Source organism: Prionailurus bengalensis, chromosome E4, assembly GCF_016509475.1.
Source record: "Prionailurus bengalensis isolate Pbe53 chromosome E4, Fcat_Pben_1.1_paternal_pri, whole genome shotgun sequence".
Lineage (NCBI taxonomy): Eukaryota > Metazoa > Chordata > Mammalia > Carnivora > Felidae > Prionailurus > Prionailurus bengalensis.
Genome location: NC_057360.1, coordinates 30,348,078 through 30,363,610, shown reverse-complemented (window position 1 = coordinate 30,363,610; position 15,533 = coordinate 30,348,078). Strand labels below are relative to the sequence as shown.

Below are 15,533 nucleotides of genomic sequence, written 5' to 3'. Positions count from 1 at the left end.
CGCAGCCCCGCGGGGCTCCCAGGACAAGACAGCGATCGGATTTCTCGTGGTGGCCCAGCTCCCCCTGTTCCTCTCCCCTCCTGCCCGGGAACCCCCGGAGCCAATCAGAGCGTCGCGGAGCTCCCGGTTGTAGAGTCCCGAGCCCGGGACCCGCCCCTCTTTGTTGCGGTGGCCAATGGACGCGTTCGGAACATCGGCGGCTGCCCGGGTGACTCGGTTATATGTCACAGAATAACATTCGAGAATGGGACATGGAATGAGGCGACGGCCGCAGCAGCCCCAGCAGCCCCAGGCCCAGGCCCAGCAGCCGCAGCTGCCGCAGCAGCCCCCGCCGCCCCCGCCGCCCGGAGAGGCTCCCCGGCCATGAGGCCGGCCGGCCCGAGGTAGGGTCCCGGGGCTGCGGCGCGCCTGCCTCGCGCCCCGCCCGCAGCCAGTCCCCCGGGGTGCCTGGCGCTGGAACTCGGGGAGGGGGCGGGTGGGGCCACTTGCACGGGTCCCTGGGACTGCAGCCGCCTTTCGCCCACCGGCCCCGGGAGGGCCCGGGCGGGCCTCCGGGCAGAAACGGGACCGCCTTTGCCAGCCGAGGCTGCTGCTGCGCCCTCGCGGCAGCCCGGGCGCTCACGTGCCGGCACGTTCTGGGCTCGGCTGGCGCTCGGCCACATCTGGCACCAAGGAATGCGTGGAGCCTTGTGGGGACCTCCCGCTCCTTCACGCAGCACGAGCTGTCTTTCTTCTCCCTACCCGTCCACTCCGCACCCTCCGCGCTCCTTGTATCCCCCTCCCGGTGCCTGGGGGTGTGTGTGAAGCTTTGGGACAAAATTCGAGTCGCCTTCCTCGGGAATTGCAGGGCTGGAAGCTCGTGTTCAATTCCTGGAGGGGGTCTGTCGGCGCACGGGGGGAGCGGGGAGTGACGCGGGGACACTCCAAGGCCCCACTGCCGTTGGACACAGCCCCTCCTCGGTTCCTCTGGTGTCCACTTACCCGTGGTGTGTGCTGTGTCTCCACTGATTTCAGGCTCGGCCCGTAAGCGGAGCTCCAGCCGCCGCTCCCGGTTCGCGCGTCCTGCGGCAGCCAGAAGCAATGGAGAAGGCCGTCCCGGCGGGGCGCTGATCCCCGCGCGGCGCCCGCGCGCGCGCACACGCCTCCCGCCGCCGCCGCCCCCTTTCCGCCCCGCGCACCCCCGCCCCGCCCTGGCCCCACCATGACCGGCTCCGCGGCCGACACTCACCGCTGCCCCCACCCCAAAGGCGCCAAAGGCACCCGGTCCCGGAGCAGCCACGCGCGGCCCGTGAGCCTCGCCACCAGCGGGGGCTCGGAAGAGGAGGACAAAGACGGCGGGGTGCTGTTTCACGTTAACAAGAGCGGCTTCCCCATCGACAGCCACACCTGGGAGCGCATGTGGATGCACGTGGCCAAGGTGCACCCCAAGGGGGGAGAAATGGTGGGCGCCATCAGGAACGCCACGTTCTTGGCAAAGGTCAGAGGCTTCGATGGACGCGAGGGGGTGGGCAGGGAGGGGAGCACTTCAGTCTGTGCAAAGCAAGCGGAGGCCGTGTCCATTTTCCCGGTCCTGCTAGCGACTCCCTTCCGCTCCCTAGTCTTCCGGCCAGCCCCTGCCCCTTGGCTTCATTGAGATGTTTGTCTCAGAAGTGGGGGAGGGAGAGGTAGAGGGCTTGCTGCTCTGGGACTGTGAGGTCTGGTTGTGCCAAGGTTTCTTTAATCTCCAGCCAAACTTTGTTGACTCGCCCCCATGGATATCGTCCTGCAAAAGCTGTGGCCGCCAGGTAACAGCAGCCCTGCCAAGAAGGCGCAAGCCCCCTAGTGATCCCACTCTACTTTTCCTCTTTGGAAACTGTAGGTCCTCCCCTGTCTCTCCCTAGCAAATGATTTATTAGGCTGTGAATGAATTTTGCAACCAACCAGACTTCTCAGCTTGAATCATTTCTAGACTTCTTGCCAATTTTTTTTTTTTCATGACAGTGACTTTCACCTCTGAAGCTTACAAAGCGGTGAAGTATCTCTTTTCCCAGCTTATCTGAGGTCCCAGAAAAAAAGAAGAGTTTTGGCCATGGCCAAAGGGACTTTCCAGGACACGTGATGCATTAGTCTCACTGGATAGAGAAAGAGGCTCAGGAGTGAAACTCATTCTATCTATCAGTGAGCCGATTGAGTTTGGTGGCCAAGGCTATCGTTTCTTAAGAGGGAGGGAGGGAGGGAGATGTGCCATGGTCACTAAGACATCAAAATGCAAACTGGGGAGAAATACTGCACAGCCTGGGGGTTAGAGCATGGCAGATGGTTTCCCTTGCCCCCTGGGGACACTGGTGTGGCTGAGAAGATTCCTGGGCTGGTCTAGGAATGCCAGACCTGAGACCTGAAAGGCCATCTGGCTGAGGCCCCAACCTGGAGCATCTGGTGATCTGAGCATCTGAGCCCTGCAGGCCGGAAAGCTGTGTGTGCCCTTGGGGGAAGTGACAGAGCCCTTAAGCTTCCTGCTGCAGTCAGTTAGTGTTTTATTACCAGTAGGTCAAGGAGATCTTCATTATGCCCCACGAGAATCTTTCCTGCTTCAGTGTCAGCTGTAATTACCCTTGCTGAGCTCTCCTTGAGCACAAGAACAAGATTGGTCTTGGCTGGCAGTTCTGACTTCAGATTTTGCCCTTACTTGAGCGAGCCTTGCTTTACTTATGGAGGAGCTGGGAGCCCTTTAAACCTGGGAGAGAGGTGGCCACAGGGGACAGAGGCCTGTTCCTGCTGTCCCATGCTGCCGTTCTACTTCAGCCTCCTTATCACCAGCCCTGCTTCTAACTGTGGCTTCATCGTCCCTCCTGGTCTTGTGTGTGGCGACCCCTTTTCTCTACGGGAATCAGGAACGTTTGTTTTGGTGGAGACCAGGCTTCCCTCCTTCTTCTTTTGCAAGATGTCCTGGGGCTGGGGGGACTCATCACCTTACAGAGCTGTCCCAGCCTGGCCAGATTTGGGTTTTGGTGGCTGGGAAACTCTTAGGTGGAACAGAAATTCGCCTTCTTCACCCTCACACCCCATCACCATTGATTCTTGTTTTGCCCTGTGAGTCAGGGTAACCCACGTCGACTTCCTTTGCGATGATGTTACGACATGGCGTTCCTGGAGTAAGGAAGGGACTTGGGGTAAAAATGAAGGCACTGAATTCTAGTCCTGGTTGTGTTACCTCTGGGTTTTGGCCTCAGTCACTCGTTGAGAATCTCTGGCCTTAGTTTTCTCATCTACGAAATGGGAGTAGACCAGATTTCATGTGAACTTCTTTCCAACTCTTTAATCCCTGCTGATGTGACCCAGGTATCTCCAGGTCTCCAATGATCTGTGTGACAACAGAGGTGCCCTGGAACAGGTCCTCAGAACGGTGACATTTGGTCATTCGGCATCTTCCTTTAGTTCTTTGTCCACAGGTAGCTCCTTTCATTGTTTCTTAGGTGTCACAGTTGCAGTTCAAAACACTTTCCTCATCTTCTTTCCAGGACACTTGCTAGTTTGTCCCCAGACAGTCCTCTAAAATAAATACATATGAAACACAATATTCTTTTTTTTTTTTAATGTTTATTTATTTTTGAGAGAGACGGGAAGAGCAGAGAGAGAGAGCAAGAGAGAATCCCAAGCAAGCTCCACGCTGTCAGCACAGAGCCCAATGTGGGGCTCGATCCCTGGAACCGTGAGATCATGACCTGAACTGAAATCAAGAGTTGGACGCTTAACCAACTGAGCTGCCCAGGATCCCTGAAATGCAGTATTCTAAATGCTGTCTGAGCAGTTTAGAGCACAGATTACTAGTCCCTGAGACCTATACCTGTGGCTAAATGTTGTATTCTTAAAAAGAGCAAAAGAAAACAAGACCCTGTTTTTACATAGCAGCCACACCATATTGTACTTTCACAGTAACCCAGAGTCGCAGGAGAACCCCTTCCAAGCCAGGAAAACCTGGGGCCAAACATGGATCGGCCTTGGCGTTTTGAACCTAAATTAAAAACCTAACATTTCTCTCTCTTACGTTGCATCGTAATAGCTGGTTCTCCACCCGAACTCCATCGTGACATGCCTCCTCTCCCAGGTCCTGACGTTTCCCAAACCCTTACCCCTACCTAGGTCCTCAGATGGGAACGGCTGGCTTCCAAACATCTGTTTCCGGGGGCCACTCCTGTCTGGTACAAGGTTGTTCTTGCACTCAGCTTGGCAGACTTTTTCCTTTGGGTCCTTTGGGCCCTTTTCTCCTTTAACCAGTGTCTTGCTGAGGACTTTGGACAGAAGAGGAGTGGTGGGGGCTGGTAGAAGGGTTGGAAAGTTTCAGAGAGACTAACCTTTTTTGGCAATTGAATATGGACTAAGAAGGAGTGCCTGGGTGGCTCAGTCGGTTAAGCAGCCAACTTTGGCTCAGGTCATGATCTCGTGGTTCATGAGTTCAAGCCCCGCATCAGGCTCTGTGCTGACAGCTCAGAGCCTGGAGCCTGCTTCAGATTCTGTCTGTCTGTCTGTCTGTCTCTCTCTGCCCTTCCCCTGCTTGTGCTCTCTCTCTCTCTCTCTCTCAAAAATAAATCAAAACATTTTGAAAAATTAAAAAAAGAATATGGACCAATAAGCAAAAGAAAAGGACAGGGGAAGGTGCCAAAGGCTTAAGAGGAGGACTGAATGACCCTTCTTTGCGAGACATTTTGTTAGCAGCCGTGGGAAGTTCTGTTCACAGGTCCAGGTACCCCCACCTGGGGGGGGGCTCACCTCCCCTGCAATCCTCCTTTTCAATATGTGACTGCAGGCCTCTCCTCTGGTGGTTGCTGGGTCCAAGTCAGCAGCTGACTAGGTGACGGCCAGGGTTTTCAGGGAAAGTACGAGAAAGTAGCAGGGTCACTTGGAGGATGATAGAGGAAGGAAAGGGAGAGGTGGAGAGAGTCGCTGGCCTAGAAAAAATAGCACAGTGTGCTAGGAAACAGCTCCTCCTTTCTTGACTGGCTGGAGCTGGACTCTCCAAGGGGCAACCAGGATGCATTCGACAGGAAACAACAATGGTTTCTTATAGACCCCAGGGTTTTGTGCCTCGTTCTCATGTTGTTTCTAAATTGGGAAATAATTCACTTTTATAGGACTCAGCTTTGCCTGAGTGAAGAAGTGTGAGACTATGAGGTGAGAGCATGCAGTCAGGGCCCCCCCGCCTGTCCCCCTGCTAGCTCGCTCGGGCAGCTCACTTCCTCCTCTGTCCTGGATTCAGAACCGTGGTCTGTCTTTCCTGCTTGGCCCAAGGTTGAGACCCTTTGACTTCCATACCAGGCCACCATCAACAGGTTCCTGGCTGCCCCGGATGCAGGGGCCTGGGGTCCATCCGGGGCTCATGAGTGATGTTCTATGCTTCTCCAAGTTGCCAGAGAAGATTCTTCTGCCTGGTACCTGCACAGGCACTTATATTTTCCAGAACAGGAGCAGCAAAAGGCTTTGCTTTCTTCTTGTTATTTCTTGTTAAAGATTACTGATGCTAAGCATTCTGGCTGCCTCCTTGGCTCCTTTTCCCCCTTCGCGTGTGTGTGGGGATGCCAGTTACACACCTGTGTCCCTTCACATCACTTCTTGCATTCTTTGGACAGGTAATTATGTTTGCCAAGAATGGGATGAGAGAGAGCCTGACCACAAAAGCCTTGCCTGTGGTTTGTTTCATTATTCTAGAACACCTGTCTTCCCATCTATGCCACTACTACCCTGTCCCCCACCTCCCAGGACCCCCAACCCCGGACCACAGGCACAGCACCTGTGTGGAGAGGCTGGTTTTGCTCTCTTCCCTCTGGATTCCACCTTCATCAGCTGGGCAGCAGCTTGAAGGGCCGGTTGCAGGAGGCAGGAGACAGGAACCTTGAGGGGAAGGGCCATGGAAAATCTAGGCCAGGGTTTCAGGTGAAATAGGGCTGGAAAATACCGTGAGGAGGGACTCTCAGGATCCATCAAGGAGGGGGGAAGAAAAGGGAGCATGCCATGGACATTTTATAAAAAGGTTGTACAACTGTATGTTCCCAACGCGCTTTATAAGAGCATCCCATCAGCATTGAGTGTCTGCATTTCAGAAGATCTCTGCTAACTGGAGGTGAAAAGTGACATTTAGCAGCGGCTTTGCTTTGCATTCCTTGAATTATTAGTGAGCTTGGAAATTTTTTCCAAAAATTGATTCACTATTTGCATTTCTTTTGTGCATTGTCTTTTCATGGCTGTTAAAGAAATTGTGGTAAATATACATAACGTATAATTTACCATTTTAACTATTTTTGAGTGTACAGTTCTATGCATTAAGTACATTCACACAGTTGTGCAACAATACCACGTTCCCCCTCGGGAACTACTTCCTCCCAGCTGAAACTTTGTACCCATTAAACGCTAACTCCCTGTTCCTTCCTCCCGTCAGTCCCAGGCAATCACCCTGTTCCTTTCTCTGTGTATGAATTTGATTACTGTAAGAACCTCATACAGTTGTCCCCCCCCCCCCCCCATCCACTGTTTCCCTTTCTATGGTTTCAGTCACCCATGGTTACCCGAGATCTGCAAGCAGATGATCCTCTTTCTGACCTACGGTCATAAGGTCAATAGTAGCCTAATGCTGCATGGCAATGCCTACGTCATTCACCCCATTTCATTTCATTATGTAGGCACTGTATCATCTCATATCTCGAGAAGGGTGAGTACACAGAGAGTTGGAGAGAGATGATATTCACATAATTTTTATTGCAGTATATTGTTATACTTGTTCTAATTTATTGTTGATTGGTGTTGTTAATCTCCTTACTGTGCCCAACTTATAAATTAAACTTTATCATCGGTATGTATGCGTAGGAAAAAACGTAGAATATATATAGGGTTTGGTACTCTCTGCAGTTTTAGGCATCTCTTGGGGTTCTCAGAACGTATGCCCTGTGGATAAAGGGGGACAACTGTAGAAGAGGTATATCGTACAGTATTTCTTCTTTTGTGCCTGACTTATTTCACTTAGCATAATATCTTCAAGGTTCATCCATGTTACAGCTTGTGCCAAAATGTCATTTTCTAAGGCCAAATAATACTCCATTTTGTGTGTATACTACATTTTACATGTTTTGGTGTTTTTTTGAGAGAAACAGAAAGAGAGAGAGTGTGTGTCTGCATGAGTGGGGGAGGGGCAGAGAGACAGGGAGAGAGAGCATCTTAAGCAAACTGGGTGCCATCAGCACAGAGTCCGACTTGGGGCTTGAACTCACAAACTGTGAGATCGTGACCTGAGCCGAAATCAAGAGTCGGATGTGTAACCGAATAAACCACCCAGGCGCCCCTATACTACATTTTAAAAAGTAAACTCCACACCCAATGTGGGGCTCAAGCTCATGACCCCCAAGATCAAGTGTTGTACATTCTACTGACCCGGCCAGCAGGTGCTCCTATACCACTTTTTGTCCATTCACCTGTTAGTGGACATCTGGGCTACTTCTACCTTTGGGGGCCGTTTTTTTTTCCACGAAGGCCTGAACAGTTTTATTTTTTATTTTTTATAATTTAAGTAGGCTCTACGCCCAGCATGGGGCTCGAACTCACAACCCCGAGATCAAGAGTCCCATGCTCTACTGACTAAGCCAACCAGGAGCCCCTGAAGAGTTTTCTCATCACTTTGTATGAACTGTTCATGAATTAAGGATGATAAGTTATGGTCAGGACGTGTCCCAGGGGGAAGTGGATGTTTTCTCCTCTTTCATCAGGGTGAGAAGGCATCTTCACGATGTTCTGAGTGTGCAGAGACCCAGGCCCTGCTGATTCTGTTTTCCAGTTTCAGAAGGTGAGGACTATCCAGGCTTCCCCAGTCTAGATCCTGAAAACACATTGTTGATGAACAATCACATAGCCTTCTGGGGCGCCTGGGTAGTTTGGTCAGGTAAGCGTCCGACTTTGGCTCAGGTCATGATCTCACGGTTTGTGGGTTCAAGCCCCGCGTGGGGCTCTGTGCGGACAGCTTAGAGGCTGGAGCCTGCTTTGGACTCTGTATCTTTCTCTCTCTTTCTCTCTCTGCCCTTTCCCTGCTTGCACTCTCTCTCTTTCTCTCAAAAATAAAACATTAACATTTTTAAAATCTATAATAAAAAAATAATAATCACCTAGCCTTCAAGAGCACCAAATGCCAATCTCCAAGTTGCCTGCTTTTTAGTTGAAATTTATTTATTTATTTTGAGAGAGAGAAAGAGAGAGAACGCAAGTGGGGAAAGGCAGAGAGAGAGAATCCCAAGCAGGCTCCACACTGTCAGCACAGAGCCCGATGGAGGGCTGGAACTCAGGGACCATGAGCCCATGACCTGAGCTGAAGTCGGATACTTCACTGACTCAGCCACCCAGGCTCCAGCCCGAAGTTGCCTGCTTTATACATTGGGGCATATAATCCTCACAGTCAGCCCAGAAGGTTTGAAGTAGGTGACACTCTCCAATTTTATCAGGAAAGAAACAGGCTTAGAGAGGTCATGCAGCTTGAGCAGGGTCCACAGTTAGGTGGCAGAGCAGGGACTGGGGCCTTGTGTCTGTCTCCTAATTACCCACCAAGGAGCCCACCTGGCTTATACTCCTCATCCTGTGGCGGCATCGGTGGCCTGAGATGCTGGCTGGGAGCTGGCCCCCCAGCCCGAGCCCCAGCCAGCCGTCCCAGACAGCAGGGTGAGTTGTAGCCTGATGACATCATCCCCTCAGCTGTCTCGGCTTCTCTCCCCACCACAGCCCTGATCCCCAGCTGGGGCTTGGGGAATGTGGCCGCCACTCCTGCACTCTTTCGGCCAGGGCTGAGGTAACCAGGCAGCTGTTTTTAAAAGCCCTTGGGCGCCACCGGGCTGCTATTCTGAGGACCAGCTGCCACCTGGTCCCACCCCACCATCTGGCTCTCGTGGGTTCTGCTGGGCTTGGGGGAGTTGAAATAATTTGGTGGTTGGCCCCTCTGGCTACCTCTGAACCAAGTCCCTCTGGCTATGGCGGGGCTCCGGCCAACAGACACCCCTGCAAGGATCCCTTAGGTGGCTGGTGATTCTTTGGGACATTTCCCCACACTTACCATCTTTTCTATTAAGTAGGTACAAATAGCACTTTTCTGTATAGAAACATGCTTGTGCCTTCATGCTGGATAACTTCCCTCCTTCCTGTGTCTCTGTGCTCCCCTGCCACCACCTTGTACTTGGCCTAGAGCTTGGAACGTAGCAGGTGCTAAAGAAATGTTCACATCTCCCCTTCTCTCCTCACTTCCCTGTGAAATCTCTGGCACAGTCTTACACAGAATTCCAGGTATGGGTCGATCCGTAGGTGTCACTGCAAAAAACGACAAGCTTGACTCTAGCGTTTGTAAGGGCAGAAATACAAGGATACATTCCATATTTTGACTCTGTGTGTGTGTGTGTGTGTGTGTGTGTGTGTGTGCATGTGGGAGGGTCATGTAAGCAAATGGTCAAATTGGAGCACTTTGCTTGGAAAAATTACTCTCCGAGACAGGAATGTGGCTTGAGTTGATACGTTGTAAACAAAATGCAGTTTGCAGAACAGCTGTGCAAGCATGCGCCCGCACCTCCTACATTCCCTCCCAGGGGCGCGCACACACTCAGCACCTTGGCTGTGAAGTAGGGCGTGGGACTAGTTTCCTTTTTGCTGAAGGGGCAGTTGCTGTGAGTAGGAAGTCAGTTGCAAAGCCAAGAGAGAAGAGAGGCACTGAGAGGAAAAGAATGTCAAGTAGCGTTTTAAGTCAGTGCAGCCAAAGGTGTGGACCGTGGAGAAGTATGGCAGAGCCCACCCCCCACCCCCCCACCCGCCGCAGGCCCAGGGGCAGCATCCCTGTGGGGTCTGAGCCTGGAGCACCGCGCCGGGGAGAGGGGGGGGGAACATCCTTCAGCGGCGTCTGGCTCTGGTGCCCGGCCAGGCTGCCCGGCGCTGTCCCCAAGAAGTTTCTCCACCGGCGGCTCCACCTTCCATCAGCTAAGCACTAAATCCCCAGGGCCTCCCTTTCCCTGTTTTCTCGAGGATGAACTAATCCGCCCTGGGGCCCCTTCTGCTCCTCCCTAAGTGGCTTACGCCTGGAGGAGTCTCCTCTTTCCCTCCTGGCGGTGGCACTGCTCACCGGAGCCTGAGGCCAAGCTTAAGAGCCTAAGAAATGGGGAATAAAGCACACACTGCATCATCCCTTGCCTCCCGGGAGTGGCTGGATTGGAAGCCCCTGCCCTTTCTTGCTCTGGGCCTCGTTGGCAGGGTTGCTCAGAGCCGCCTGGGGTCTCAGAACTGGTGTCTTAGCTCTAAATTCCTGTAAAGAGTCACTTACCTCTCCCTTTCCTGTCCTTGCTTGCTATTGCTCCTTTCTCCTCCCAACAGAGCTTAGAACTGTGTGCCCTCGGTTGTAGACACTGGTGAGTGTTGACCAAGACTAGGAAAGGGAGACTGGCAGCTGTTGGGGTGAAAGGGTAAGGTGGCTTACGGGTCACAGGGGCTGCACTGAACTGGGAAGAGTCAGGGCATGAGGGGAATCTTTACTAATCCACGTGGGCCAGACTCAGAGAAGGGCCGCGATGGGCGTGGTGTTGAGGAGAAATGGCGCGTCGGAGCGCCATGTTGCATTTTTTTCAGGGTACCATTCATCTTGTGTTCAGTGGTCCCCTTGAGCATAATGGGTCATACCAGCCATGCAGGAAAACATGCAGTCCCTGCAGTAAAACTCTGAGGGTTAACGGAGCACTTCTGTGAACATCCTGGGCCAGGCTCAGTGGGGGACACTATAGGACATAGTCCTTGGCTTCAAGGAGACACTGAGGCTCCTGTGGGAAAGCAGGCTGTGTTCACATTCAACACACAGAGGGCCCTAGAGAGCCACAGTGACCCAGGGCAGGTGTGTATGGAGGGAACATACAAGGAAAACTTCGGCAAAGGACCGGCTGGTCTGGGGGGCCCTATGCAGGTGGCCATCTGCTGTCAGGAGCAGCTCTCTGGTGCCTTCAGTCCTGTGCCTGCCCTCAGAAATTGGGCCCCAGAGCGTCTCCTTGATAAAAAGTTCTCTCTGTACTTCTTTGCAGCCTTCAGTGCCCCAGGTTCCAAACTACAGGCTGTCGATGACCATCCCAGACTGGCTCCAGGCAATCCAGAACTACATGAAGACACTACAGTATCCTTCCATCCAGGGACTGGGCAGACCCGGCCAGGGAATGGGCATGGTGAGCTCCAGTCTGGTGGCGGGTCTGTCCCCAGTCGGTCAGCACATGCTCTCTAAGATTGGTGAGGCCGGGCACGAAGGGATGTCCCAGCGTGAGTGTCTAGAAAGCACCGTAATAGAGGGTGTAATTGCAGTGGTCAGACCCTTCCCCCTTTAGGCAGGTGCGGGCCAGGACAGCAAGGTGCAGTGAGGCAGCGGTGGCCCCCTGGATCCCCTCTTCTTTCCTTCCCCTCCTGTCTCACCACCTCCCCTCCCCCGTCATCTTTGTTTCCTTCCTTCTGTCTTCCTCCCTCTTCCCTCCTGGGCTTCTTTCTGCTGTTTTGCTTTCCTTTTCACTTTTTTGTCTTCATCTTGACCACTCATAATCTGGAAGAGGCCCACTTGGCACTGCTTTTGGCAGACTGGTGGCCTTGCCTCCTCCTACAGGAATACGTGGGGCTCTGGGATGAGGGTGAGTTTGAAAAGGTGCCGAGGAGCCCAGTGGGTCCAGGCTGGATTCAGACCAGCCGGACCTGCGTCCTTCTCTCCTCCAGTGTGCTCGGGTTGTTCGTAACCAAGATTAGATCCGTCCTGTGCGCCGTACCAGCATCGTAAGAACAAGGGGGCAGAGGTGGGTGGTCCACTGGCTCCTGCTGTTTTTTTTCAGGGACAGGAATCAGATGGGAGCTGGCTGACAGAATTGTCTGTGGGAGGGACACACCGTTTGCTCGAGTCAGTGAGCATCTCAGAGCTAAGCCGGCCTCAGACCCCTTAGCCCCTAGCACATTGTCCAGGAGGTCAATTCTTTGATGACCTCTGTCCTTCCTCCCTAAAGACAGAATTCAGCAGAAAATATTTCATTGGGACACTGCACACGTGTTCCACGTGCCTCGGAAGAGGCCCTTCCTCTCTGGGCTATTGGTAAGAATCGGGGCTGTGGGTTTTTGTGTCTTCTCTGAAGGGAAGAACATACCAGAGGGGAGTAACACCGATTGCTGCTCATTTGGGCAGGCAGATTACTTCATTAGCTTCTCGGGTCCTGTGTCACAGATGAGGAACTCCCCTGCATGACATCTTCCCGGTGGAATCCTGAAGCAATAGGAGAAGGGGAGGTGGACACCCCTGAGCAGGCTATCTGGTATTGGTGCTGATCCCCAAACTGGGGCCCCTGGGGAGCTCCATGTGGTCCAGAGCATAACCCCCTACCAGAGTAGACCTGGACCCAAAGAGCTAAGCCTTCCTGGAGGTGACCGGCTCTTCACAGAACATTTCAGAAGGTGACAGAAATTAGAACGGCTCCCCATTTCTTTTTTTTTTTTTTTAAGTTTATTTTTGAGAGGGGGAGTGGGTTGGGGATCCAAAGCACAGAGGATCTCTGTGCTGACAGCAGAGAGCCCGATACAGGGCTCAGACTCATGAACCGTGAGACCCTGACCTGAGCCGAAGTCCGACGCTTAACTGACTCAGCCATGCAGGGGCCCCTGGCTCCCCACTTGTATCTAAGAAGCCGTCTTCACAAGGATCATCCAGCCAGAGATGAAAAAGAATGATCCTGGCTGGGAATGCCCTGATAGGGGCAAATTTGCATGTGCCTTACATATCGTAGGCTCTGTCTCCCCGTAAGCCCTGCAGCACATTCTCAGCCACGTTTTCACTGTTGCCTTGAAGGATCTGCTTTTTCATTCTCTTCTCTGACCCGTGATGCTGGTCACTGACCTGATCGCTGACTGCAGAGAGGGCGGGAAGAGGGAGAGCACCCAACAAGCTGCCGGGATCCTGCGCTCCAGGTCACCTGGCCCTTGGAGCCACCACACAAAGAAGGCAGAGTGTGGCCTCTGTGGTTTCTCTTCTGACCACACTTTCACAGGCAGATCTCGAAGACCTTTGCGGGTTCGGTTCCAGACCACTGCAAAAGAGCGAATGTGGCAGTAAAGCGAATCAAGTGAATTTTTTGTTTCCCCAGTGCATATAAAACTTATGTTTACACCACCCTATAGTCAGTATATTACGTGTGCAGTAACCTGCCTAAAATAACAATCTACATACCTTAATTAAAAGGTTTTAGGAGCTCCTGGGTGGCTCAGTCGGTTAAGTGTCTGGCTCTTGATTTCGGCTCAGGTCCATGATCTCATGGTTCGTGAGTTCAAGCCCTGCATCGTGCTGTGTGCTGACAGTGCAGAGCCAGCTTGGGATTCTCTCTCTCTCTCTCTCTCTCTCTCTCTTTCTGTTTCTCCCCCGATTGTGCTCTCTCTCTCTCTCGGAATAAATAAACTTTAAAGAAATAAAATAAAAAGCCTTTATTGTTAAGAAATACTGACCATCATCTGAGCTTTCAGTTGAGGCATAATCACTGATTGATTACAGGTCACCATAACAAAATATAATCATAATGAAAAAGTTTGAAATGCTGTGAAAATTACCGAGGTGTAACACAAAGACACAAAGTGAGCAAATGCTGTTGGAAAAATGGTGCCAACAGACTTGCCTGACGCAGGGTTGCCACAAGTTCTCAGTCTGTAAAAAAAACAAAAACAAAAACAAAAAACCCATCGTTTCTATGAAGGGCAGTACAGCAAAGGACAATACGATGCTTGTATTTAGTTCCTTGGGACTTCTTCCTGCTTTGTCCTGGACACAGGAACACATGATTGGGCACCAGGCCAGCCCTGACTATAGACGGGCTCATTTGGGGATAGGAGAGGACAGATTCTGACAGCTTCAGAATGCTAGCCATAAGTGGATCTTGCATGGGGTTCTGGAAAGACAGGTGCCCCCTAAGCTCTCTGCATGGGGAGAGACCTTCTGAGGATCAGCTCAGGCTCAGTAAGTCTCTCCCTCTGAGGGTGATGTTTACAAGAGGCTCTCTTCTCCAAGCTCACTTTCTGGAGCTCATAGCTGTAAGGAACTGAGCAAGGAAGGCCAGGCAATTTTTTATTATTTTATTATGGATTTGTCTCACTTTACATGCTAGATGTATAGATTAGATCTATGAAAAGAAAGAAAGCTAGGCATATAAATAGATTTTTTGCTCACTGAATTCTACTTTAACTACACCAGGAATCTCACTATTTAAAAAAAAATTTTTATGTTTGTTTATTTTTGAGAGAGAGAGAGTGCACAAGCTTGTGCACGTGGGGGAGGGGCAGAGAGAGAAGGAGACAGAGGATCCAAAACAGGCTCTGCACTGATGGCAGGGAGCCTGATGGGGGGCTCAAACTCCCGAACTGGTGAGATCATGACCTGAGCTGAAGTTGGGAGCTTAGCCCCTCATTTTTCTCTTTTACCTCTAAGGGTTTTTATATTGCAGTTTTCAATAGCTGGGCAAGCCTGTGCTGTTATTGACTGTTCTTATGGCTCATGCTGATAATTTCCAGCTTGGTGAGCTTGTTAAAATCATCTGTCTGGCTCTCACCCTGGAACCTCCAACAGAACAGTCCCAAGCAGGGTGACTTGGAAATGACATCTAGGGTTAAGATCGTAGCCTGGGGGTGCCTGGGTGGCTCAGTCAGGTTAATCAGGTCATGATCTCACAGTTCATGAGTTCAAGCCCCACATCAGGCTCTGTACTGACAGCTCAGAGCCTGGAGCCTGCCTCAGATTCTGTGTCTCCCTCTCTCTCTCTGCCCCTCCCCTGCTCTCACTCTGTCTCTCTCTGCCTCAAAAGTAAACATTAAAATAAATAAACAAATAAAACTGTTAGCCTGAAATTGGAATCTCCAGAGGTGGATCCCAGAATCTGCCTATAATGAGCTCCTCCTCCCCCTTCCCCCTGCCTGGTAGTTCTTACGTGTGCTTGTGTCTGAGTGGTCAGGCATGCCTGTGCTGGGAGGGGAATCCTCACCCTCCTCAGAGAGGGTGTGCAGGGCATTTAGGTGCTTGGTGCCACCTTCTGCCACTGCCTGTACCACTGTAGGGTCACACATCTAATCTCATGCACGCTGCCAGGGTTACAAGTTCATGGTTCGTTAGCATCTTCCCAACATGCACTTTTTCTATAGGACTTTGTTTGAGACAGGAAAGAGAAATGTGTAAAGCAACTTTTCTTCAGGCTCTGAAGAAAATCAAGATCCAGTGTCAGAGAGCATGACATCAAGGAATCTTTGGTCTCCTTCAGAATGACCTGGTGCAGGCTTGCCAGTCCCTGACACTTTCTGGGCAAGCAGCTAAATCCCAAGTTGTGGGTAATGCTGTCATCTTCTCAGACTTCATAATCATTGCCTAGTATCAGTCCAGTGAAATTAAAGTGAGGTCTCCACAGTAAGCTTTGCTGCAGAGACAGTGCGCTATTGAGAAACCCTACCACCCACCACCCACCCTTCCATCCATCATCCTTCCATTCCATCCATCCATCTGTCCATCCAGCCACCCA

General features: G+C 51.8%; 1 protein-coding gene across 4 annotated transcripts in view; it reads left to right on the top strand.

Moving 5' to 3' along the window:
* Positions 1 to 1,201: 1,201 nt before the first annotated feature.
* The window catches only part of VASH2 (vasohibin 2), a 41,507-nt gene continuing 27,175 nt past the window's right edge, over positions 1,202 to 15,533 (top strand). For 3 of the 4 annotated variants that reach the window (XR_006295416.1, XM_043568590.1, XM_043568587.1), the window contains exons 1-2: positions 1,202 to 1,477; positions 11,049 to 11,137. Coding sequence is in view for 3 of the 4 variants with exons in the window: in XM_043568590.1 (XP_043424525.1) it covers positions 1,202 to 1,477; positions 11,049 to 11,137 (365 nt within the window). In the remaining variant the exon portion in view is untranslated. The remainder of the gene's footprint in view (positions 1,478 to 11,048; positions 11,138 to 15,533) is intronic. The other variant, XM_043568588.1, reaches the window with a different exon arrangement.